The sequence below is a fragment of the Cryptococcus neoformans genome, chromosome 10, assembly GCF_000149385.1.
Source record: "Cryptococcus neoformans var. neoformans B-3501A chromosome 10, whole genome shotgun sequence".
Taxonomy (NCBI): domain Eukaryota; kingdom Fungi; phylum Basidiomycota; class Tremellomycetes; order Tremellales; family Cryptococcaceae; genus Cryptococcus; species Cryptococcus deneoformans.
In genome coordinates, this window is record NC_009186.1 from 312,138 (window position 1) to 335,868 (window position 23,731).

Below are 23,731 nucleotides of genomic sequence, written 5' to 3' on the forward strand. Positions count from 1 at the left end.
GTGCCTCCAACAATCTCTCGGCACTGCGTTTGTGACACGCTCTTCTAGTCTTTCTCTTCATTTCGATCTCCTCATCCGTGAGCTCCCTGCCTGTAGCTCTTAAGCGTTCTTCGGCAGCAAAAACCTGCTTGTAGTCCCATACATCGATAGAGACCGCTTTCATCACCCTCGCGCAACGGATGACAGCGATAGCTGTATGGCGAAATGGGGGATATGTGTAATAGAGTATAGAGAGCAAGGAGAGGAGAATGAGAAAATTTCGGAGTCTGCGAAGACGACGATGGAGGTTGAATAGACGAGTGGGTGGAATGGGGGGAATGTTGGGTTTAAGGGTATTTCGCGAGATTCGAGAGCTGTGCAAGCTCCTCTTGACGATTGGTAACCGTAATCCCAAATGGATAGCATTTCGAGATCTTTTTTCAGTCTGAAGACCTCTTTGATGAGCCGAATTTGAAGTTTTCAACGCCGCCAACACGCCATTCGATGTCGCTCGGTTTGTTAGCGGTCGCGCGAGGAGTGGTCGATGGATCGCCGCCACCGAACGGCCCAATGCTCCATGGACGGAACGCTGGAAAGCCCTCGTGGTAATGGGCTGTCCTCCTGTGATAAGGAGGGAAAGCATTTTGGTTATGTCTTTTTGTTGAAAATCGAAGATTTCTGAACAAGCGTAATTTTATTATTTATTGACGACGGCAGTCGTGGGACGACGTGATTTCTCGGGTATCGGACGGGTATCCGAACCAAACTTACGCGATCACAACCACGTATAGAGCAGGTTGTTGCCCCGTCAAACAACCGGCACACATTCTGTATGAAAATGCATCCCCTTACACATTATGCGAATGCAAAAGATGAAACTAAGTGCAATGCCGGAATCCAGGCTACACTACAACACAAAACAATGCGGATGACAAAAAATGTATAAGGAAGGCTATGTCTATAGACTAGTGGCAAATGAGCTCCTTGGCGAGAAAAATGCGAGTGTAAAGATGTAAAGATAAAAAGTTAAGCTGTTGACGAGTTTATATTTGAAGGATATTTTACGCGTAAGATAGATTGCGTTCTACTGTATGTTGATCGGCAGGGAACCAAGAATGACGCCCTACCGCCTAGCGTCATAATCGGGGAGGAGGCAAGCCTATGCCAGGTGGAGGACCTGTCGGCGCGGTAGAACGAGGGTATGAAGAAAAGTAGCTCATAGGTGGGGCCCCGTTAGTTTTGGGACTAGGTCCAGAGCTGGGCTGCCAAAAATGGTACCTCGGCGTAGATTCTGTCCTGGAGGCATACGGCGCAGAGGAAGATGGTGGCGGATTCATCCTGTCTCTTCTCATTCCAGCCTCGTAATCGCGGGCAGCGCGAGCGTCATATGCTGTAGGCTGAGGTGGAGGTAGTGGCATAGAAGGGTGGTACATAGAATTGGGTCGATCCCATATACCTGAGACGACTTGAGAGGAAGAAGGTAATGGTGGCGGTGGAGGTTGTTGGTAGTGTTCTTTGGGTTGTTGCCAAGCTGATGTTTGTGAAGGTCGTTTGTTTGATTGCGATCGACCGTCATTGTACATTGGATACACGGGTGATGGTCGACGAGGAGGTGGCGAAGGTGATCGGGGAGCAGAAGGCCGTTGGAGGCCCATTTTTAACAGATCGGATTGTATATCAGTCTGACTGAGGGATTGGATATCTCTGGCAATAGCTCGTCGCTGTCTGATTTGGCCATCAATCTCGATAGGTTCAAGAGTTTGTTCCCCTGTAGAGAGGAGGTGTTTATCTGCTATGGCCCAGCCACCTCCTCCACGACCCGCTCTGAGATTGGGTAATGCGTCGGGATTCCGGCGAAGGGCGATTCTTTCTGCTGTGAGACGTGCCATCTTTTGTCGATTGGCATGAGTTATCTCGTCGGCAATTTCTTCCAATCTCACCTAGTCTTCAAGTCAGCATTGTAAACGTCGCGGAGATTGTTGCTACTTACATGGAAGTTGAACCTGGCGAATTTTTTCCAATGATCACACATCTTCAACAACTCGCCTTCATCCGCTTGTTCTCGCGCTTCCGCCCAGAGGTACTGGGCATCCTTCCGTCTTTCCAGTTCCTGCCAAAGCCACAGAAGTTGAGGATGAGAACCATCTAATAAGTCTTTTTCTTGTTGATTAAGACTTGCAATTGCACTGCCTTTCATCAGGAGAGACCTATAACACAGTGATGAAGTACTGACTCGTCAATCAATCTATGTCTGGCTTGTTGTCTGGCAACAGCAACGGGATCATCCGGATCAACTGAACAGAAATCAGCATCCATGCAATTATCAATTGATTTGTACTTACCTTCGCCCTTTTTTAACCATTTTCTTCTTTTCCTAGGCGCCCGCTTTGCAGTTTGAGGCTTATCCCCTTTTTCAACCACGTCTGCCTCCTCCATGGCATTCTCACTCTCTGGTTGGCCCCCTTCACTACCCTCGAGTGCCTCAAAGCCCAGAACGACCTCTCCAACAGCCTCATCCTGAGTCTCCTCCCTGGATGCGCCATTCTCTTGCTGATTCGCATCGTCTGCTTCTTGTCCATCCATTTCTTCCCCATCTTTCTCCTCCTCGAGCTCTTCTTCCGTCTTTCTCTTTTGTCCAATAACTACCTCCCTCATGAATTCGTCTTGTTCCTCTTCGCCTTCAAATCGAAGAGCAGGATCGATAGGAATTGCAGCTGCGTCCTTGAGCTCGTTGACGACCGGCGGCATCTCATCATCAACCACTAGATCCGCGGAACTTTGATGGGCATCGAGATCGAGCGCCAAAGCAACATTTGTACCATCTCTGGGGTCTACATTAATCTTGGTTCCGTTGGGTATCAAATCCCCGCTGGGATACGCCCCAGACATGATAGTTGTCTGCGAAGCGGGGATGGGCGACAGAGTGCGATGCGAGTATGTTGACGATTTAACTGAGAGTGGTGCTGTCGAAGGGGATACCACAGTGTACATGGTCTACTCAATGAGGGGGGATGAGATGAAGGCTAAGCGCTGTCAGCGTCTGGCCCATTTCCATATCTCGGCCCAAGATAAACAGAAGTCGGTGAAAGAAAAGATAACCCCGGTGCCCCGCATCCGATATTCACCGCAAGTTGCCTTACGTAATGCTAACCCTCCACCTGATGGCCGATCAAAAGCGAGGAAAAAAAGATAAAAAAGGCATCATTGATTGTCGCGACTTGCACGTGGCATTTCGAGGCATTTCGAAACTGGTAAGGGTAAAAGACGAGAGTGGTAATTCAGGGTGGAGGAAGGATAATAACCACGAGAGCCACCCTCGTCGACTGCCACACCCAGATCAACTTTTACACCCGGGAGCCGCACCATGTACGGTACAACGACTGACATCTAGATGCACCAGCTGCCCGGAAAAATTATGCACGCACCATCACAGACAACGACGCAGCAGCAGACGAGAGACATCATATCATCGAAAGATCACCGGAACGTAACTTCAGAATAGCGTGTCAAATCGTCCTGCACATACAGTAAAAGAGCAGAAGGAAGCCAGCCCATTCAACAGCCAGATCCTTTCTGCCCTTCCTTTGACAATACAAGCATGGCTGTTTGCTATGCAGTAATAGACTGAGTAGGCATGGGTGGATGCAGGATCTAGATGCAACAGCATCGCATCAAGAAAGTGTGGAAACGCAGGCAAGCCGCGGCACAAAAACAGGTCGCACGAAACAATTGGGTGGAGGGCGATCACAAGGGGGCGGAGAAAGCTATAATATAGAGAAAAGCAAATGTGTCGCCCGACTCACAGTCCTGTGGGATGTATAGTAGATGTAGAAGATGCTTTTATAGATGTTTGTGGGATACTAGGCTGCTCGATTGGTTAGCGGAGGTACGATCATGTTGCGGCGTATGAGGAGGCAGTGGGGTGAAGAAAAGGGTGAGAATCGCGTCTGATGACGGTAAGACGTCTCAAAATAGTAGCTGCGTCCTCAATGGGGGCGACTTACGCATTCAAGACTAGATACAGAAGAGAAAGGAGTACAACATGTACAGATAGAGGCGGAACGGATGTGAGGGTGAAGGCAAAACGTAATTCGGCGACTCACCAAGCTTAAAGCGATCTCTGTAGTGTTTGTGTTGAGGATAGTTGATGATCGTGAAGCAAGAGCAAGCCGTGGGTGCCACTGTGCGCTGTGCGCTCTCTCTGGGATGTGGTGGGGGAGTATGTGTATTAGATGGAAATGTACGACGTATGTAAGAGAAGAAGTTAATTGTTAAGAGCGACCAAACGTAGCGGCGGTGGTGGCCCTGTCGGCCCTCGGGAGATTGATTAGGCACGGTTTGCCTTGTCCTTGGCTCGAGCGTCGCACTTTTTTTCAGGGTCCACAGCAAAGAAACAAAGGTGGAGGTTGTCCAGCCTCGTCAGCTATTTCTATCCGGCCGTATGGTGCATCTATTTCTGGGCGTTGAGCGTATAGGACCATAAACAATGCCATTACCGCTGCTGGACTCTCGGTATTGCCCGTGCATCACATCTCATATCCATCTTGGTTACGTATGCAGCCCAAAGTCTTGCTGGAGCCTGCCGATCTGTCCATGATCTCGATCGACCGACCATAATAACAACCCGAAACTGCCTCATAGTTCCCGGCGCCCTGACCCCATGCTGAGTCGCTTTACATAAGCATATATGAGCAGTAAAACTAAAAGTGCAAAGAAAACGATCACCGTTCTTTCCATGCTGTGGCGCATTTTGTTTGGGTCTATGCATTCGGATATCTACTAGTGACAAACCGCGCTCGGATCAATAGAAGCATGCATACGCCAGGAAACGGATCTTAATCAAAAAGTAGTAATACAAGCGCCATAAGTTGGCAGCATACAAATTGTAGGAGAGCATCTAACCAACAACTCACCCTTTACGTCAAGACCCCAATAGCTGAATAAAGAAACATTAGTAATCTAAACTGCTCCGCCCATCTGATTAACGAAAGCCTCAAAGTTAAACCCAAACATATCTCCATCCTGACCCCCCATCTCCGCATTCTGCCCCCCCATCCCATCCTGGTGCCTCATCTGACCCCCGCCTTCGTCACCTTGGAAATGCTTTCCAGGCATGCCCAAACCCCCACCCATCGCCATGCCCATATTCATACCAAGCGCCATGGACATATCCATATCGACTCCCACTTGTCCGTCGTATTCCGGGCTGACTGAAATATTGGTTGATGGAGAAGAGTTGGATGCATTTAGCCATGTATTCCTGTTTGTTCCAGCTCCGGGACCGGTACCAGAAATAGAGATGAGATGGTTGGGAATATATCCACTCAAGGGAACTTCAGACTCCCAGGAGGAGGATGTCATGAGTGGGTAAGAACTGGCTGGGTAGGAGCTAGCCGTCAGAGGAGTTGTTTGGTCCCCAGCGAAAGCAGGAACGGCCGCGTCATAGAAACCATTGTCCACCAATGTCGATGCGGTCGCAATCGATCCCCCCGAATTGGGTGATGGAGTGCCATCCACGCCTCCCGTCCTTCCGATCCCTACAGCAACTCCCGTCCCATTCGAGCTTGACGCCGACGGCCCTCTTAACGGTGCTTGCACCCGCCTCAGCTTGGCTGATCCTACGAGGTGGCTCAAATCATCCTCCTCACCAGAACCATCGGCAACAACCTTGTTCTTGGTGCGGGATGCGGCAATGAGCGCTTCGTGCGCACGTTTACGGAGGCGTAACAGGATAGGTAAACCCTTTTTGGCACGACATCCTTCCCTTGCAGCGGCGGAGATGTCGCAAACAATGGACATGGCGTGGAATGAAGGGCTGGCAAAGGCACATTGAGGTGCTCGGATGGCAATAGCGGCACTGTCTCCTTGTGTCAGACGGACGTACAGAACTTAAAGGAATGACACTCACAGGCAAACAGCAGATGAAAACGCATGGAACCAGAAGAACCACCACCTAGCCACCAATGATGGGTGGTAAATTACCAGCGCTTTGACGAGATGTACAATCTCCTGTGCATTCTCAAACAATGCAACAAAGCTCGACCCGAATTTGGAGTGTGATGGGTCGTCAGGCGCATCTTTCAGGGCGCGTGCGAAAAGGGGTCGATTGAGTAAAAGTCGCATCTGGGCGATCTGAAGACGGATGCCAAAGCGGTGGATGACGAGATGAGGGTGGACGTTGGGATCAAGTGGGAGGTCAACGATTGCGACGTTTGGCAGAAGAAGTTCTGGAAGATTCTTCTTGTCTGTAATGAATGGTTAATATCTGCGTAATGATCTGGTCCACGGAGAACTTACATTCTCGGAGGTCAGAGTCTAGCTGAGAGACAACTGTCAAGGACACAGGGTCCACTTGTGTTTGCTACATTATTTAAGCATAAATAGTCCTTGGATTGCAGAGTGGACTTACCACGTCGATGACCCGTTCCATCAGGTGCATTAACCCATATTTTGCACGATGGACTGACAGAGACGTAAGCGGACTAATAACAATTGAACCAAGACATCGCTTACATCCAGTTTCATCTCCAATAAGTTCAGGCACTTCTGGAATCTTTGTATCTGACCATTTGTAACTTGTCGAACAAGGTCTGATTACATTTATCTGCGTTGAGCGCAAACGCCACTTGGTTTAACTTTGCAATATTCAGACTTACCGACCAAAGCATAGAGCTTGCAACCTGTCGTACGACACAATTTCCCACCAAACCTGACGTCGTTCTTCAACCTCGTACTGGGACAGGCCATAGTGTTCTCCGTCACGATGAAGACCAAGCTATCAAAGAAACGATCACATTAACATCATGTCTTACTCCACTGATGCACAGATGGCAAATCAACTCACACTCTGAGCAATTTTCACAGCCGTACCGAGTATAGGCCAAAACACTTCACCACCGTTCCCACCTATGGTTGCACGATTTCAATTCAACCCCATTGTCATCTATAATGGGCAAATTTTCACATACGTTTATCATTGAGGATGTAAGTACCCATCAAGTGCATAGCCTGCACAGTTGCAGGGCTAGCCTGTTCTATGCCTACCACGCTGATACATGCGCGGCCCAACATGAAGAGCTGCTCTCCCCTCGGGTGGACTACACCCTCCATGTTAGCCCTAGGTCCATACGCAGAAGACAAGCCAAAAAGTCTTACATGGGGGTCGATTGAGGTCGAACATTGATCCGAGGGCCATGACGAGAAATACACAGGCCAGTTTGTGTGCGTTCGGTGATGATTCAGTGTCGTAAGCGTTGAGAATATGGTCATTCTCGAACATCGCTCTTGGAATAGGTTGATATCTTATAAAGTGTTAGGGCTTACATCCAAACTCGTTATCGGAAAGACTCACTGCCAGTTCACATTCTCCCAGTAACTCGTCACCAAAGCCCTCCCTTCTCTGTCGTAATCCGGTAATTCATCTCTTAACTTGTCTAACTTGATTTCCCCACGTGCAAACAAGGACGAATGCAATCCCAAACCAGGGAGATTACTGTACTCCTCATTCCCAGACCATCGACCTTCTGCTGTTGAGGGTGGGGTAGCCAAAGCCTGCCTCCTCTGCTCGGTTGCATTGTGCCCGCGGGCGTTCCCCCCCCCAAGTACCCCTGGACCCGTCTCAGATCCAGTTAATTCATCTCCCGACCCTTCTCCTTCTCTCAAATACTCACTCCCAGCAAAACTACCTACAAATGTCGCTTGTCCTTCTTGACCTATAGTCAATGTGCCAAAAGCTCCTTGGAGAAGTTCATCCTCCGCCCCTGGCTCGTTACCGAAGCCGGTAGAGGTTTTGGAATTATTACGGCCGTATGAACGAGGTTCGCGTGGGGAAAAAAGGTATGGGGATTCAAGGAGGGGATGTGGGGTCGAACTGTTTTTGGCGTGAGATTGGGAAAGAGCGACTTCCAGTAGGGAGATGCGTTCATGTAACTACAATTGTAATTATTAGCTAGATATCACTGAAAAGGTCAAGTGTTATGTACCTCGGCCGTATCAGCCAAAATGAGTCTATGTTATTGTTAGCATAAGCTTGAAGATGATGCAGCTATAGCTTACCTCTTGCCCTTACCAGTCCTCATTTCTCCATTGGGACAAATCTGAGCACACCCTCTCTTCTCACCTAAGACTTTGTCAGCACCCATGATCCTCTGATTAGGAACCGCACGTACAAGATGTACAAGGCCATTCCCTGGAACATTTCAGCTTCAGCCTAAGAAGGATACGCTCAGTACAGCTTGGTGCAAAAGAAAAAGATCAATTCACCGCCGACATTCAGCACAACTAAAGCTCTGCCTCCCACTCTTCTCCTTATCCCCTTTGCCAGCTTTACCTCCAGCTTTGCCTGGCTCTGCGGCAGACGTCCTCTTGATTGGTAATGCAGGAGGGTGCATCGATTCGGAGGATGGTAAAATGGAAGTCGACCCTTCTCCGGGTGGTATATCTGCTGAGATCATTCGTAGTGTTGGAAGCTAGTATGTGTGGCAATTTGGTACTGATCGATATTGGGAAGTTGAGTTCGGGTGGTGTTTGATGGGGGCTGGGCTGTTGTTCAATACTGAACAGATAGATCGTCGCCGATGTTCTAAACCATCGCGGTCAGCATGCTGAGCACATGTCTATATTACACTATAAAGAACAGCATGTAAAGTGGGGATTTAGGAGTCAGGTGGGGATCCACATACACTTAGTCTTCTGACGGTAGATCAGTTTGCCACTTGGGGAGCTGAAGGTCTATTGCCTACAGAGTAGAGAATGTTCTCTCGGTATTCTTTCGGTTTCGTCAGACGGCAGACAGCTGATCGGTCGATTGAAGACTGATGTGCGATGCGCTACTGAAGCCTACCGGAGTGTGTGAGCCCCTCGAAATATCCTTATCGGGAACCGGTACAGCCGAGTATGCCCAGAAAAAAAAACAATAAAGAGATGTCCGGTGTGACTGATGAAACGAGGTGTGTATATGGCAGCACACGGAGGTTGGTGGACGAGAGTTGAGAGTTGCTTGGAAGTTATTTTGGCAATGAGTAGACGTAGACGAGGGACAGCTGTAAAAGGTGGCAGGGAAAAAAAAGAAGGATGATGGGTTCGATGCGGAGATCAATGGATCACAACAAACGCAGGACGCAGTTCACAAAATATCCACAACCGCACACACCGTTATCCGCCGGCAGCCGTTAAAAATATCCAACGAACTTCATCCTTATCTATTACTTTATCCCATATGCTATCGTTTCTGGTTACTGCAGTATATTGGGACACCTTATGGGAAGAAGCCGCAAGGAACGATAAACGATAAGAACCAGTCTGCTTTTATGTATGCATCAGAGGAATCAGTCAGAGAATATATCGCCCTACTCCCATCTCCGTCTTTACATCTACCAGTACACCTCGCTCGAACATCTACCACCTCGAATCTACACCTATTGTGGAGGACGGAACCTGCCAATATATGTCAGCATAAGCAAATAGCAAATATAACTGCGAACGATTTACCCAGGAGGCATCTGACCAGCAGGAGGGAACCCAGGTGGCATCCCCGCGGGCGCACCAGGGAATCCAGGCGGTCGGAATCCAGGAGGCATACTGCAACCCAATCAGCATTCCAGGTTTGGATAAAGAGATAAACAAACATGACTTACCCGGCGGGAGGCATTCCAGGTGGCAATCCACCTGCGGGAGGGAATCCTGGGGGCATTCCGGGGGGAAGACCGGGGACTCCGGCAGGGAATCCAGGAGGGGGTCGAGCATACGCCATCGGTCGGGCAGCCATCGCGCCGGGGGCACCTATTCGCCATTGTTGAGCATTCCAGCTAACAACACATTTCGGCTCTTGGGAAAACGTACCAGCACCAAGGGGCATCCCTCTTCCAGCGGCCATACCCTTACCAGGACCAGGAATCAAACTGGGCTCCTCTTTTTGCACTGGAGGAGGACCTTCCACAGAGACGGAGACAATAGTTTCACCTCGGAGAATGACAAGACCAAGAGTTCGTTTTTGTTGTGTCGTGGGAGCGGGCTCGTTGGAGGAGGCCTTGGCCTTCTTTCCCTAAAGAAACAGGTCAGAAAGTACAAAATGATGATATGTACAATGGAAAATACCTTGACAGTCCTAAATTCTTCACACTCGGCAAGCACAAAGTTCATGTGCTTGTCATATGCCAACATTTGACCGACAAGAGATCGACCATCGTTACTAAACCCCGCACCATCAGCATCCGCCTTTAAACTTATTGAACTCCTCCATCGCAATGCGTTGTCGCCCTTCCCGCCGGATGCAGTTGATAGATGCAGACTTACAGGGTAACCTTGAGTCTGTAGTGAAGCAAGGTCACCATCTTGGAGTGCTTGGCTTTAGGAGCTAAAAATGGATCGTCAGTATAACCTACGATACCACAAAGTCAACCATGCACTCACGGGGCTAAATAGACATAGAGGCGGCATTGAAGAGCACAGGAGATATCTGTCAGCATTATATCCTTACTTCGAATGACACTCAACACCATCCAATCTTGACGCTTAGCCCTCCATCGTTCTAACGCTTTATCCATCCGCAATCACTCCATCCCCTTTCCGCTGGTCCAATCGCACGTCCCCATCCTTATTCTGCGTCTCTCTGTCTGTCGCTTTAACCTCGCAACATTCATGTTCCACCCAACCGCCTCGCAACCACCCGTCATATCTTCTCCAACCTTGCGTCCTCACCGCTGGAACAAATGCGGCTCACCATCTTGATCCAATTCTTTCTTCTCCTTGCGTGTCTTGTTGTAGTGTTTCTATGAGTGTTTTAATGTCAATCTCCCAGCGTTGCCGGGGAAATGGTATCTGTTTTGAATATCCAACACTTGTGCTTCACTTCTACAAGCAAGAAGCGTTCGAAGCTGCCAGCCTCTCGAGCTCGGCGTTTTCCGGGAATATTCCCTAGTGGCGGAGGCGTTCGACCCGGCGAAAGTATCCCTTTTATTTTCTGTGCGCATTTCTTTTTCTTCTTTTCTTCTTCAGAATCAATCAATTGTACGTGATCCCGTTATTGTGGATCCTGGGGAACAACTGCAATGCCCAGAGATCTCTACAGGAGGATCTAGAGTCGTCGAGAGACATAAGACAGGACGTCTAGCCGGGGCATTTTGCTGTTGTGGTGTGCTTGGCCTGAGTTCTGCCTACATACATCGACAGCCATGAATTTCGTTGTGTTTTGCTACTATACATGCTACCTGTGATGAATTCACTGATTCGGTACTGAACCACCCGGCCATTAACCATTTAACAGACTTGGACGTCTCTATTCGTTTATTATTATAGCACTCTTTTTTGTTCGGTAGTAACGGCACAAGTCCATGAAAAGCCATGACGATTGCACTTTCTCCCGGATGTCTCGTTTGTAACTTTTGCACGAAATAATACATCTCCAACTCCATTTCAACTTTAACCTCCCATATCTCATCCATAATGTCCACTTTTGACCGCCGTCGTATCCCAGCACCCGAAATATCCATCCCTCCTGTCTATGAACCTCTTCCCAACGATGCTCAAGCAGGTCCGTCCACCCGGACAGACAGAACTGACCAGGAGTCAAGACCGATATGTGCGTCCAACTCCTCTTTCTCGAGGTAACCAATATATCCTTGTCGGGGTTTACTAATGATGCCATTTAAATCTGGTAGTCTTAAAGACGGGATTGATCAGTCAGGCGCATGGTAGTGGATATATCGAAGCTGGGGGTGTCAAGATTGCTTGTTCCGTGTATGTCTTCTTTCGTCTACGATCTCGGAGCTCAGCAGAATACTTACGTCTCTTTGCCATAGGTACGGCCCTAGACCCAAACCTCCTCCATACTCTCCTCAAGGTACCCTCAACCTTGAAGTAAAATTTGCCCCATTTGCCTCAGACCCTCGCCGTGCGCCTTTACGCGTACGTTCTTCCTCGCCCCTCGTCTTCACCCCCCATGCTGGACTAAAGACTAACTATATTCCATTATGATAGGATACCGAACCACTTCCCTTATCCAACCTCCTAACCCAGCTCCTACTCCCTACACTCCACCTCCACCTCCTCCCCAAATCATCCATCGACGTCTACCTCCTTGTCCTGGAATCTGATACCCTCACCAACGTTCTCTCTGCAGGGCTGACTGTCGCTTCGGCAGCGGTGGCTGATGCTGGGATTGAGATGGCCGGTTTGGGTGTGGGAGGAGTAGTAGCCAGCGTCGGAGGGGATGAGAAGCAAGGCAGGAGAAGGGTGGTGATTGATCCGAGTCTGGAAGAGGAGAAGGAAAGTGATGTTAAAGTTATGGTTGGGACGATGCCAGCGTTGGGCAAGGTGACAAACATATGGCTGACTGGAGAGGCCGAAGTGGATGATGCTTGTAATGTATGTGTCCGTTTCCTTATCTCGAGTTACGCAGCCTTGCTGATCATGTTATTAGATGATTGAACAGGTCATCGAGGCTTCTAAAGAAACACACAGCGTCCTCGCCGAGGCTTTGGTCGAAGGAGCCGGAGAACGAGGTATAGCAGCTGCATAGACCATGTACTTTTGATATGTAATACTTGAAAACCATACCTAAACAGAGCACTGATTGTCGCTGATCTTTTAATATACAAGTTCGTGACTGCTTATGATACATGTTTTTTGCACATTCTGTACTCGATTTCTGTTTCCTATGCCCGCAAATACTACTCCTTATGCTTATACCAGAAAGCACCTACTACAATCGCCACGACCAACACTCCTACAACCGTCTGTGGCTATTAAATTCACCCTTATCAGTACTCGATTCATTGCACCAAAAACAGCAAAACTTACTTGAACAACCTTTGGCTCTCTCCTCTTCATCCCATCCCGCTTAACCTCCTTTCCAACCTCCTTCTCTTTCAATGTATCCCCACTCTCCCTCCCACTTTCACTACTATGGTTCTCTTCCTCGTCCCCTCTTTGCTTCTGCCCCCCTTCCCTAGGCTGTGGGGGTTTGATCGTTTGGTTGCTCTCATTCCTAGAGAGTTCCCCTAGTCGTTTCGATTTGAGCTTCAGCTTCTTCACTCGACCTGAGACAATGGGTCCACCTCCGGCGAGGCTAAGTTTGGGAGTGTCCAAGGAGGAATCGCCATCTGCTACAGCTTTGAGGGCTCGAACAGCGAGGACAGTCTTATGGCTGGGTCGTCGTCTTCTCAATTTACCCTTCGAAGGCATTGTGAGAGGATCATTAGACCCATTCCACTCTACCAACCCCTCGTTTCCATCCGCTTCCCCATCATCCTCCTCCTCTTCGTCCCTTTCGTCATCTTCTGCTTCATCCTCATCTTCATACTCGGCCTCACTCAACCTCTCATTCTCCTGCCTCTCCTCTTCCTCCTCGTATGCTCGCCTGCTCGCTTCCTCCCACTCTCTTACCACACTTTTCAACCTCTCCCTCTCTTTTTCCCATCCCTCCCTCTCCTGTTTCCAACTCTCCTCAAATTTAATTCTCCAGCTTTCCCACTTTTCCTCTGCCTTGGAGACTTCCTCGCTGATCTTGTTAGACATGCCAGATTCAAGTGATGAAATTCTGTCGGTAAGCAACTTGATGGCGGACATGGCTTCCGCATGTTGGGATTGGAGAGCTTGAGATAGGGATAGGGCTTCGGAGATTTCAGTGGAGAGAGTGTTGATTTGGGAGACGAGCTGGTTGTTTTGCTCGAGCATTTCCTTCTCCCGGTTTGTCAGGCTGCCATTAACGTGTGCAGGGATTGCTTCGAGGTCCTTGGACGCTTGGTCGATAGCAGCCTTATTCTGGTCCTCCTCATTTATCTCGCCTTCCTGAATAGGCTCAGGCGTAGGAGGCCTTTCATGCTCCCCTTTTTCTGTCTTCTTTGCCCGATGTGCTCGGCGACGTTCTCTCACTCGATTCTCAGAATCTTCATCATCCATCAGAGTCGCCACACTCCTTGCATCATCCTCATCGTCCTCGTCATCATCACCTTCCAGCTCACCTCTCCTCCCCAGCTGCCTGCCGCGGTACCCGGCAAGCACCATATCCATCTCCCTCTTTGACTCTTCCATCTGCTCCCTCATCAGCTGCACTTCGGCCTTTAAGCTTTCATGCTCTTTCAGTTGAGTTTCGAGATAACGGATTTTGTCGAGATGACCAGAAAGGGATGATTGCGTCTCGGTCAACTGCGCCTGAAGCGCTATGAAAGCAGCCGCTTCTTGCCCATGTGGACCTGCGAGAGCAGCTTGAGCTTCCGCAGTTGCCGATCGAAACTGGGGAGGGATGTACTGTTCAGCGGAGCCATTCTGGGAAGGTGAGACGCCGCCACTGAGGGTATCTTGGATGCCAGTAAACGTAGTTGCCAGATTTTGCAATTCGGCGCCGGTTTCTTTGCTTGCGTGTAGTTCGGCCTGTTGTTCGACATTCGACTTAATAATGCCCCGATTCTGCTAGAAGCGAAACAACTCACCTGAAGTTTACTAAGAACATGCTCGAAACTCAGCGACCCGACCTTCCCACCCCCACTCATCATCGCAGGACCCATCTGCGCCAGAGGGTTGGCACCGGGGTGCATATCCCCTCCCATACGGCGCATTCGAGTGTTATCATGGCTTTGGTACGTCGCAAGTTCACTGCACCACTTGGTTAATATCAAAAACAGCATAACAGATTTTGGAAAAAAAAAAAATTCACCGTGCACTACGGGCAGCATCTTCTTCGTTGAACACGCAATACGCCTTGGCGGCTACTCTATGATGTACGATTGTGCGGTTATCGTCGCTGACAATGTCGATGCCGAAATCCTGGTTTTCCAGTTAACTTGTTACTTTTTAACGTTAATTGAAGTTATCTTACGATCTGATCTTCATTCTTGATTTCTACAGGATCGCTCTCGACTCCTTCAGGGCTAAGTCGTTCACCATTGATAAATGTACCATTTGATGATCTCACGTCTCTGATAAAGATCTGAACCCAAAATCTTTAGCGTTTGAGGCATTGACAAATATCCGGGTATTATACTCACCTTCCCACCTTGTTCCCAGATCTCTGCGTGAAGTCTTGACAGAACCTTGCTGTCAAAATACGCATTCCTTTCCCCTGGGACCGTTTTGTTATTCGTCTGTCTTCCTATTTTGATCTATTCCCACCCATTAGCTTTTCCCACCGTATCTACCAAATATAACAGCAGGAAGACAAGTAGTAAAGAGTCCAAGACTTACACGCTGGCCCTCGGGAAGGTGAATCATCTTCATTTGAAAGGTATCCTGGATCGGCCAAAGGTGGAGACTCGGAAAGGGCGCACCCCACGGTACCTCTCCGCCTCCTCCAGAGTTGAGTCCCGTAGAATGATTCATCGCTTGTCCTTGTTGGGAGAGAGGGCCGAGTGGATGGGATAGGTATTGATGTTGCATTACTTTCTTCAATGTGTCCTCGCTTTCAAACGTTTGGGATTGGGAGGTCCGTAGTCAATGGTCTCCTCGTTGAACGCCGATGCTCTTGCGTTTTTCCTGGCTTTTGGGTATCGGGTCGGTAAAGTAGAATGCTCTAATCAAGTGTCGCCGAGAGAATAATATACGAAAAGACGGTTATGGAGAAGTACGTACGGGGGCCGGATTTTGAAACGGAGAGTTCGAAGAGTTGGCAGTCAGTCCGGTGCTTCGGAGAACACAAACTGAACGACAAGAGACGACATGGCGGTGACACTGCCAATTTGATCCCGCTCATACCGATTACCATCGACAGTTACCACGTTATACGTATAAAAAAGCATTCTTTTGTTGGTTTTTTTTTGCTTGTAGACCAAAGAACTTGACTCTATTGCTTCGTACTTTGACGCCTTGCATGATTAAATTACATGTGACTACTCGTACAATTCCCATCTCTCAATCTTGGCGAGACTAATAATAAAACAGTAATCATCTATCCCTTCCACCTCGAGGATGGTGAGGGTAGTATTACCCCATCACGAGTCATCAAGTATAAGCTCTACCATACTATACCTAAAAGAACGAGTTTACCTATGTAAAGAAATGTCCATCATGGATATGACGATGAAAACCGAAAAATGAAAATAAAAAATTGAATTCTCCGACTGGATCGAAGAACACTCGACCCTGCAGATTCTCTTAAGAGCATAAACCCCTATAAATTCCCATTACACTCTCCGACCGTTCTGCCTCGGTCTCTTACACAAACGACACGTGCCAACTGCTCATTATGGCACAATAATCAACATCTCAAAGACAAACAACAAGCCATCCAAGCCAGCCCCAAAAAAAATTCCCTGGGTCGAATAATGTATACACATGTGCTTCAGTCTCGAAGCGCAACAGCCGGGCTGAGGAAAGAAAAATGGATCGCCAAGATTGGGAGACGGCAATTCAACCATCGTTCACCTAGAACTTGGTGTTGAATAGACCAGACATTCCCATCTGCAGCTCAATCTGCGAATCCTGTCTCAACTTGTCCCTACCCTTTTCCTCCGCACCTCCAAGAGGAGAAAGAGGGTCCATCTCCATATCGCTCGACCCCGAGTGACTAGGCCGACGGAAATCTGACATGTTGGGTGGGTGAGAGGAATTTGTCGACGTCGGCGAGGGCTGGAAAGGGATGAACATATCTTTGTTCTCTTGTGTGTGCATACCGTTGACCGGATTCGGCGAGCCGCCAGAGTCATGAGACTCGGACCATGGTTGGGTGTTGACTACATCGAAAGAAAAGGATCGCTCGGGCTCGGGAGAAGGTCGCATAGCCTGGAGGTTGTGTTCGCCAGAGTCAGGGAAGTTGTTGAGTCCGTTGTTGTTCAACCAGAACAGAGAGTGTTGTTGGGGAAACCCCTGGTTGACGTTGGCGTTCTCATCGGCAGTGTTGACTCCCAAATTCATAAGAAGCTGCTCAAGCTGGGAAATACGACTCGCTTGGGTCTCGGTGACTTGTTTGAGATCGCTTTTGACGCTGTCAGCACTGAACGCTTTCCAGAGCGGAGAGAGGAGACGTACCGGATGTAGTTGACGCTTTGGCTCAAGATACGTCCTTTACAATGTGCGGCATCTTTCTGAGACTTGGCAGAAGTGTTTCCCCCCCGCTTGCTTTTCTGTTTTCGCCATCAGCTTCTCTCAAAACATCCATGGATCAATGTAACTAACCTTTTTCTTTGCGCTAGTCTTGCCATCCTCATCTTCTTCCTCTGCAGGCTCATCGATTTGGTTATATTTCTCCGGCAACAACGTCCCAAGCTCTTCGATTTTGGCGTTGATATGTTCTCGCCTTCTCTTCTCAACCAGATTATGACACTCCCTTCTCCTTTGCTTCTTGTAGTTTTCATCTGACAACTGCATGAGAGGCTTTACCGGAGTAATAGGGCTATCCACCAATACCTCGTCCGTGTCAAAGCTGCCTAGGCTGCCAGGAACCATCGATGGAACACTGCCCGATGCCCAAGACGAAGTATCATTGTTGAACGAATCGCGTCCCGAGGCGATGGCGAGGCCGAAAGCGCCGTTGGCGCCAAAATCAGGTGGAGAGATAGAGTCGGTCATTTCACCTTCCACATGGGTATCGAGGCTCACCCCAAGGCCCATCGGTCTTGTAGGACCTTGGCTTCTTCCGCGTTGCAGGGACGAGCGTGGAGGACGAACATCGGTCATAGACTTGCGTGCTTGACGCGAACGGGATGAAGGGGCTTTGCCTACCGAATGAGAAGAAGATTGCGAGCGGGGACGCTGATGGCTACCTTGCTCAATGCCATCCATTGCAGGCGGAAGGCTGACAGGCGGTTCGGGATGCTCATTCCCAAATTTTACAGAGTTAAAAACCCCACCGGAATTAGCTCCGGTCCCGCCGGAGATACTGTTTCGCATATGGCCGGCGATGTTTATGCTTGTGGATAACGGTGAGGGAAGGCTGTAGTCAAAGGAATGATGCCTAACAGGTAGGGATTGCGAGAATGAAAATGACGAAGGCGGCAAATTGAATTGTCCTCGGTCCGCTGATTGATGAGAGCCTCCGGACATGAGGGAGGCCAATAAATCAGTGTCGACGGTCATTGAGCCGTCAGAGAAGGGCCGATGGATCGGTCGAGGCGACATGTGGCTATTGCCAGGAATACTGGGTCCGGCATGAGCAAGAGTTTGAAAGGCGCACAGAAGGACAGAACGACTTACGAGAACCCCTCTACCTTGGCGGTTGACATTGGTCTATGTCTGAATAGATGAGACTAGTAGGTGAAAGCGACTGTTATGGTCAGCCGCGGTTCGTGTGTAGGCAATATCTAAGTGTAGGCGAGTGTTGGACGCCAAAGGGAAATACCAGGAAGAAAGTGAAAAGAGAAGAGTGGCCAAAGGATTGATTGCTGGCGAGTTGATGGGGACGGTAAAAAACGCATGGAAAAAGGTGTCGTAAACCAGACAGACAAGCCACCCGGGCCGTCGTGGGTGTCTGTGCGCTCTCGGGTGCGGATGTGCCGGATGCAGTGTGAATTGACTTACCTTCTAGTACAGTGTCTAGGGGTCTATGGATGTATGAAAGAGAGTTTGTCTATAAGGCAGAGCTGGCGAAGCGGCTATGTGCTGGGGGCTGCTGTATTTTGTAGAGAGGGATGAGGAGAAACGGCAAAAGAAGTGGGCCCCCTAGACTGTGTGTGCGGGGCAAGGCCGAGGAAAAAAGTAGGCCCCGTGGAGTCGTGCGTCAAAAACTATACAGCCTCTCGTATTCCGCCCTTCCTTCCTCGGGCATTCCGCTAGAATGACGAAAGTGTCCCTGCCTTTCCCTGTTTTTACCCCACCCGTGGATGGATCTCTTTCCCAATCAAGTAATTCCGATAGCGTGCCTGACTCACTGTCTCCTTCTTTCTTCCTCTTCTTATTTCAACGCTAGTAGTATTTTCTTGCAAAACGCATAAAATGTATGCCCCAGCTATAATACATGAAATTTACACTGCAAAGTCAAACAACGTCTGTCCACCTCTCTCAGCTGCAGCCCTTCTCTATCTTTTCCGCTGCTATTGTTTTCGTATCTAGCCGACGATCGCAGCACAGAAGAGAGACGCATGGCCTTCTCGTATTTCATCCATTCATTCTTCTTCCTTTTTTTCATTTACCAAGCTATTACGCATAACGGCAAGCCGCTCATGAGTAAAATCACTCTTGGTGTGAGATAACACGCCACCGCCACTTCATATCTGTGCTTCTTCGTGGGTAAAATATTTTTCACTCGAAGTCCTGTCATACCTCATTCTTTGCTCCTGATACATTTTAATTAATTCTGGATTATCTTTTGGAACCTATCCATTTCAAATTTGATTGACGGCGTATCGGAGAGCATGTAAAACAGGACTAAAGTATAAAGTATGGATAAATGATTGATGATAGAAACTTCCCATCCTGGTAATACCACCATTGATTATTCCGAATTGGAACATGCCCATGTATCGGAGTAAACCTTTCTCGGCGTCTAATTCGGGAAAGGATGCCTTGTGTAAAAAGTAGAAAAAACCCACAAACCCCACAGCATGAGAGGAGCACTGGAATCTAAAATTTGGAATCTAGGGTCTGATATTTGCTTCCATGGAACCCCATACCTTTAAAGTCTTTTTCATTCATGCCGTTTCCAACGTTTCGTAAGAGTTCTTCCCGGCTTCCGGTCCCCGATCGCTCGATACGCACGACTTCTTGTTGGTGTTCGGCATCTTCTGTAGGCTCGACACAAGCCCCTCGACGGACATTAGTCTGTCTCCGACGAGGCACGAAGATCCGAGGAAGGGCTGCAACTTTCGGGGGGGAGGGGCCCGTCGGGGTGGTTTTGGCCTTTCCCGAACATTTAACGACCATATTGTTTATGCGTACAAAGGTATTAAGACGTAAAATCTTACCAGATGACACTATAGAATCAGGCATTTACAGATGAATTATGCGCCTTTAAATAGCCCAGTTTCATGCACGACGGTCACAAAGTCCCCGTTCACCTCAAATTTGGTTCCGTTTCGCGACGTATGTAGAAAGGAGCGACACGGGACCATGACCAATCCGAAATATAAAACCAAAGGGGGAAAAGCAAGGGGGCAATGGAGAATCTCCTCACCATCCGTGACCTTTTATCGAGCGTGCAGATAGAGAACTTTCTTCTTCACTGTAGTGTATGACAGCTCTGTCCCTCATTGATCAACATCTTCCCATCGACACTCACAACTCCTCCAGACCTCTCTCGTCCTTTTCGTGTAGCGTCCGCTCCTAAAGGGCGATACCGTCGATCTTTGACCAGCTAATCACCTTTTGGGCATACTACCTGACATGTACGTCTTTATTCCCCTGATCTAATCTCGGACCCTTGACGAGTCCCCATGACCACACATCCGTCCCCTCACTCAAAGCTATCAGCTTTTCCATACGTCCAATTCTCATTCTGCCTCCGCCTGTGGAATACCAACGCGCTGATTGCGCACTAGAGACACAGTTGAGGTATCCCCAAGAGCCAGTTCTACATCATTAAAAATATCCGGCCCGGACCCGCCATGCAACCTCCCCAAAAGAAGCTCAAGCGACGCGTACCCGACACCCAACGTCAGAGAGTATCGGTATCATGCGATCGGTGCAAGGTCCGCAAAATCCGTTGCATCCGCATCTCAGGGGGGAACGACCCTTGCGCAGCATGCGCACAGCTCAGTCTCAATTGCGAATCAACCTTACCTCGGAAACAAAGGGTCTACGCTAGCTACGACCAGCTACAATTGAGATACCGTGCACTCGACACCTTGATCAAGCGATTGTATCCCGGCGAGAATGTCGAAAGCGTCGACGATATATGCGAACTGGCGCGGAAACAGGGGCTCGATTTGTCGGGATTTGAAGACGAAGGGGAGGATCTGGATCCACTACCGAAACTGAGCGACAGGGAAAGCTCGGGCACAACTTCTGCTTCCAAAGAAGGCAGCAGCTTATTCGACTCGGTACAAAACCTACGTATACCAGAAGGAGGGCTCATCCCAGCACCTCGAGGCGGATACCACTACGTGGGTCCGGCAAGCTCGTACCAGTTTGCAAATACGATCCGGCACCTAGTCAAAAAGTCGAGTGCATACACGCTTGCATTCGATCGTGTGGGGTACAGACGACAACAGCGGGCAAATGAATTCACCTCGTCAGATCGGACTACAGCTCTCGAAGCGCGTATACCAGGGCATCCTGTGATGGTTGGAGAAAACGAGGCCTCCCCCATGAGCGAAAGTATAGGATCGTGCCCTTCTGATGTCGGTCCTGTACCGTCTCCTCAGGACCGAACAACCCCCAGAAGTATACCACACTCCATCACCCGTCGGACGATAGACATCATGCCTCCCCGCCAGCTGGCAGACAAACTTGTTCTCGCTTTCTTTGACCGGGTGCATCTGAACTTTAATCTCTTTCATCGAGGAAGTTTTCAGGTTCGCTACGAATCAATATGGTCATCCAGGAATGAAGCCGGCTTAGAAGATCTTGAGCCCGGGTGGCTATGTGTCCTGTGTATGGTGTTTGTACTGGGCGCTCAAGCTCTAGAACGAGACGGTCTGCGGGAAGCTACAGTTATCCAAAGCCGGTATCTTGCCATTGTCATCCGCGAGGGGATGCAGCGACTCGTCCTCACGGCAACACAATCAAACGTGCAGGCCCTAGCTCTGCTCAGTCTGTATCAGCATAATGCCGGCGAACGCAATACCGCCTGGATGCTGGTGGGACACGCTGCTCATATGGCTGTCGCCCTAGGCATGCAGCGGGATGGCGAAAATGCAAACTTTGACTTTATCGAGCGCAATACTCGGCGGATCATATGGTGGACACTGTATCTCTTTGAGCAGAATCTGAGCTTTATACTCGGTCGGCCGAGCGCGACGTCGACTCCGGACGTCAGTGCGAGTTTGCCAGACGAGGCGGTCAAGGATGGCGCAGATTCGCCACCGGGCTACTTGGAACAGGCGGTCAAGCTAGGCGACATTTCGACCAAGATCAAACGTTTCACGGCCGCCATTTCTTCCGACTTTGACAAGCCTAACCGGTTGACTGCGACTACCGACATTGCCAACCAGCTAGACGAACTGCTGCTTCAATGGGACCGGTCACTCCCGCCACATCTGAGATATACAGCGCAGTTTGCAACGGCAAAACATCGCCGGACAGTTCGTCTTCTTCACGCGACATACAATCACCTGCGGTCTGTGCTAGGCCGACCGTATTTACTTTGCAAAATCAATCATGATCTCGATAATTCCCAATCGCCTCTTCACGTTAACTCATCATCAGGTCTAGCAAGTGCAATCACCGCATTGTCGCAAACGTCCCTGTCCGCCGCAAGAAGCTGCATGGAGGCTTTACTCTCCTTGGCGAGCGCCGCCTCGCTCGAAGGAGAGGTCTGGTACGACTACTACTACGTCCATCATGCTTCTCTCATCCTGTCCCTGCCCTTTTTAGTCGATTTCAACGACCAACACGTCGCCTCGGATCGAGCCATTATATCGGCGACATTGAACCTTGCTCAAAAGAGCCGCTTGGCCCCCACGTACCGTATCTTGATCAACGTGTCGATCCAATTTGCCAAGATTGTTGGTATAGGACCAGATGACGACCCAAGCAGACCAGCTTCCCCTCGACTCGGTGCAAGCGCAATCCGCCCAGATCTGTCTTCGTCCGGGAAGTCGATGGTATTTCCCGAAGGATTCACCGATGAGAACAACCATACCGATTGGAACCTAGGGCCGAGTTCGGTCACGCCAGAGAACTCTGGTGGCAATCGCTCGTTCGACTCTCGAGCGAATTATCACATGTCGGGCATGTCGCACGAGGCCGGTCCTGGTACAGGTTCGTCGACGGTACAGTGGCCGACTCAGCTCCCCCACCACACGAATCCGACAGCATCAGACCCGTGGTCACTGCTTCCCATGCTCAACTCGACTCCTTCCTCTCAGCCGCTCTCGCTCGAACAGCTCTTGGGCATGCAGCCATCGACGCTCTTCAACGACAGTGCAACTCAGCAACCTGTCGCCGACCTTGGCTTCTCGGACATGTACAACTTTGGTTTCGGGCTGCCGGCACAGAATGATGGGATAGGCCCTTACTGGCCAGGTGGCGTGGGTGAAGAGGGTGGAAGCGGAGGCTTGGGTGATATGCCTTGGGATTTCTTTGCCGGGGGAGATTGGGCCGGGGGTGGACATGAAACTGGACGAGAAGGGAGATGATTGTTGAGGTGATGTTGAGTGGAGCTGAGCCGAGTCAAGTTTATTTTGGTTCGCTGGTGCATGGAAGGAGGAAGAACTGCGATGACATCGACAATGGGCACGATGCGCTGGTCACAGGAGCATAATCACGCATTCACATAGGCATACCTTTGGCACTGGCATAGACATATTAGGGCAGCAGTTTGTATAACTGAGACAACCAACGCATTCATATACATTTATCGCATTCTGGGCATTTCAATGGATAGATTTAGTCGTCTGCAGCATTACTACTGATGCTCAAAACTCGCAAGTCGTTCTAGATGTTGTGAAATACGGGCTTAGAGGGGGATTTCCAGTTGTGGTTATGGATAAGCAGTTTTGGTTTACAGTCATTCTGGCGGCGTGTTGAGCAAGACCGTTCATTGTAAGTAAAGAGTACCTAAAGCCATGAGAATAACAGGGATTCTGACTGAATGACGAGGCAAATGCCGAGCACGGATGCCTGTTGACCCGTGAGACTGCCAGAGTACGACACGGATGCATGAGTCCATGACAAGTAAGAGAAAGAGAGGAGCTTCCCCCCCTGAATGCTGTATTGAGCAAAGATG

General features: G+C 49.4%; 8 protein-coding genes across 8 annotated transcripts in view; 2 read left to right on the top strand and 6 right to left on the bottom strand.

Moving 5' to 3' along the window:
• CNBJ0780 (hypothetical protein) overlaps positions 1 to 622 on the bottom strand; it is a gene marked incomplete at both ends in the record, with an annotated part of 2,297 nt that extends 1,675 nt beyond the window's left edge. The window contains one exon of the mRNA XM_767990.1: positions 1 to 622. This exon is cut by the window's left edge and continues 896 nt beyond it. Coding sequence (XP_773083.1) covers positions 1 to 622 — 622 coding nt within the window.
• A 493-nt stretch (positions 623 to 1,115) lies between these two features.
• Positions 1,116 to 2,970, bottom strand: CNBJ0790 (hypothetical protein; the record flags this gene model as incomplete). The annotated part of the gene is made up of 4 exons (XM_767991.1): positions 1,116 to 1,919; positions 1,970 to 2,165; positions 2,213 to 2,273; positions 2,322 to 2,970. 4 exons carry the CDS (start codon positions 2,968 to 2,970, stop codon positions 1,116 to 1,118), a joined length of 1,710 nt encoding a protein of 569 aa, XP_773084.1.
• A 1,968-nt stretch (positions 2,971 to 4,938) lies between these two features.
• On the bottom strand, positions 4,939 to 8,432 carry CNBJ0800 (hypothetical protein; the record flags this gene model as incomplete). The annotated part of the gene is made up of 14 exons (XM_767992.1): positions 4,939 to 5,836; positions 5,888 to 6,224; positions 6,277 to 6,340; positions 6,389 to 6,441; positions 6,493 to 6,569; positions 6,636 to 6,754; positions 6,824 to 6,885; positions 6,948 to 7,076; positions 7,135 to 7,280; positions 7,331 to 7,908; positions 7,962 to 7,986; positions 8,035 to 8,098; positions 8,148 to 8,188; positions 8,242 to 8,432. The coding sequence occupies 14 exons, from the start codon at positions 8,430 to 8,432 to the stop codon at positions 4,939 to 4,941; spliced, it is 2,784 nt and encodes a 927-aa protein (XP_773085.1).
• Positions 8,433 to 9,395: 963 nt separating this feature from the next.
• CNBJ0810 (hypothetical protein) lies at positions 9,396 to 10,310 on the bottom strand (the record flags this gene model as incomplete). The annotated part of the gene is made up of 6 exons (XM_767993.1): positions 9,396 to 9,414; positions 9,469 to 9,558; positions 9,615 to 9,759; positions 9,820 to 10,021; positions 10,075 to 10,168; positions 10,273 to 10,310. 6 exons carry the CDS (start codon positions 10,308 to 10,310, stop codon positions 9,396 to 9,398), a joined length of 588 nt encoding a protein of 195 aa, XP_773086.1.
• Positions 10,311 to 11,421: 1,111 nt separating this feature from the next.
• Positions 11,422 to 12,496, top strand: CNBJ0820 (hypothetical protein; the record flags this gene model as incomplete). Its single annotated transcript, XM_767994.1, has 5 exons — positions 11,422 to 11,557; positions 11,637 to 11,715; positions 11,778 to 11,883; positions 11,956 to 12,342; positions 12,398 to 12,496. The coding sequence occupies 5 exons, from the start codon at positions 11,422 to 11,424 to the stop codon at positions 12,494 to 12,496; spliced, it is 807 nt and encodes a 268-aa protein (XP_773087.1).
• A 151-nt stretch (positions 12,497 to 12,647) lies between these two features.
• CNBJ0830 (hypothetical protein) lies at positions 12,648 to 15,351 on the bottom strand (the record flags this gene model as incomplete). Its single annotated transcript, XM_767995.1, has 7 exons — positions 12,648 to 12,719; positions 12,778 to 14,349; positions 14,409 to 14,571; positions 14,633 to 14,742; positions 14,795 to 14,905; positions 14,964 to 15,077; positions 15,160 to 15,351. The coding sequence occupies 7 exons, from the start codon at positions 15,349 to 15,351 to the stop codon at positions 12,648 to 12,650; spliced, it is 2,334 nt and encodes a 777-aa protein (XP_773088.1).
• Positions 15,352 to 16,820: 1,469 nt separating this feature from the next.
• Positions 16,821 to 18,027, bottom strand: CNBJ0840 (hypothetical protein; the record flags this gene model as incomplete). Its single annotated transcript, XM_767996.1, has 2 exons — positions 16,821 to 17,033; positions 17,086 to 18,027. The coding sequence occupies 2 exons, from the start codon at positions 18,025 to 18,027 to the stop codon at positions 16,821 to 16,823; spliced, it is 1,155 nt and encodes a 384-aa protein (XP_773089.1).
• Positions 18,028 to 20,447: 2,420 nt separating this feature from the next.
• On the top strand, positions 20,448 to 23,141 carry CNBJ0850 (hypothetical protein; the record flags this gene model as incomplete). Its single annotated transcript, XM_767997.1, has 1 exon — positions 20,448 to 23,141. One exon carries the CDS (start codon positions 20,448 to 20,450, stop codon positions 23,139 to 23,141), a length of 2,694 nt encoding a protein of 897 aa, XP_773090.1.
• Between the last annotated feature and the right edge of the window lie 590 nt (positions 23,142 to 23,731).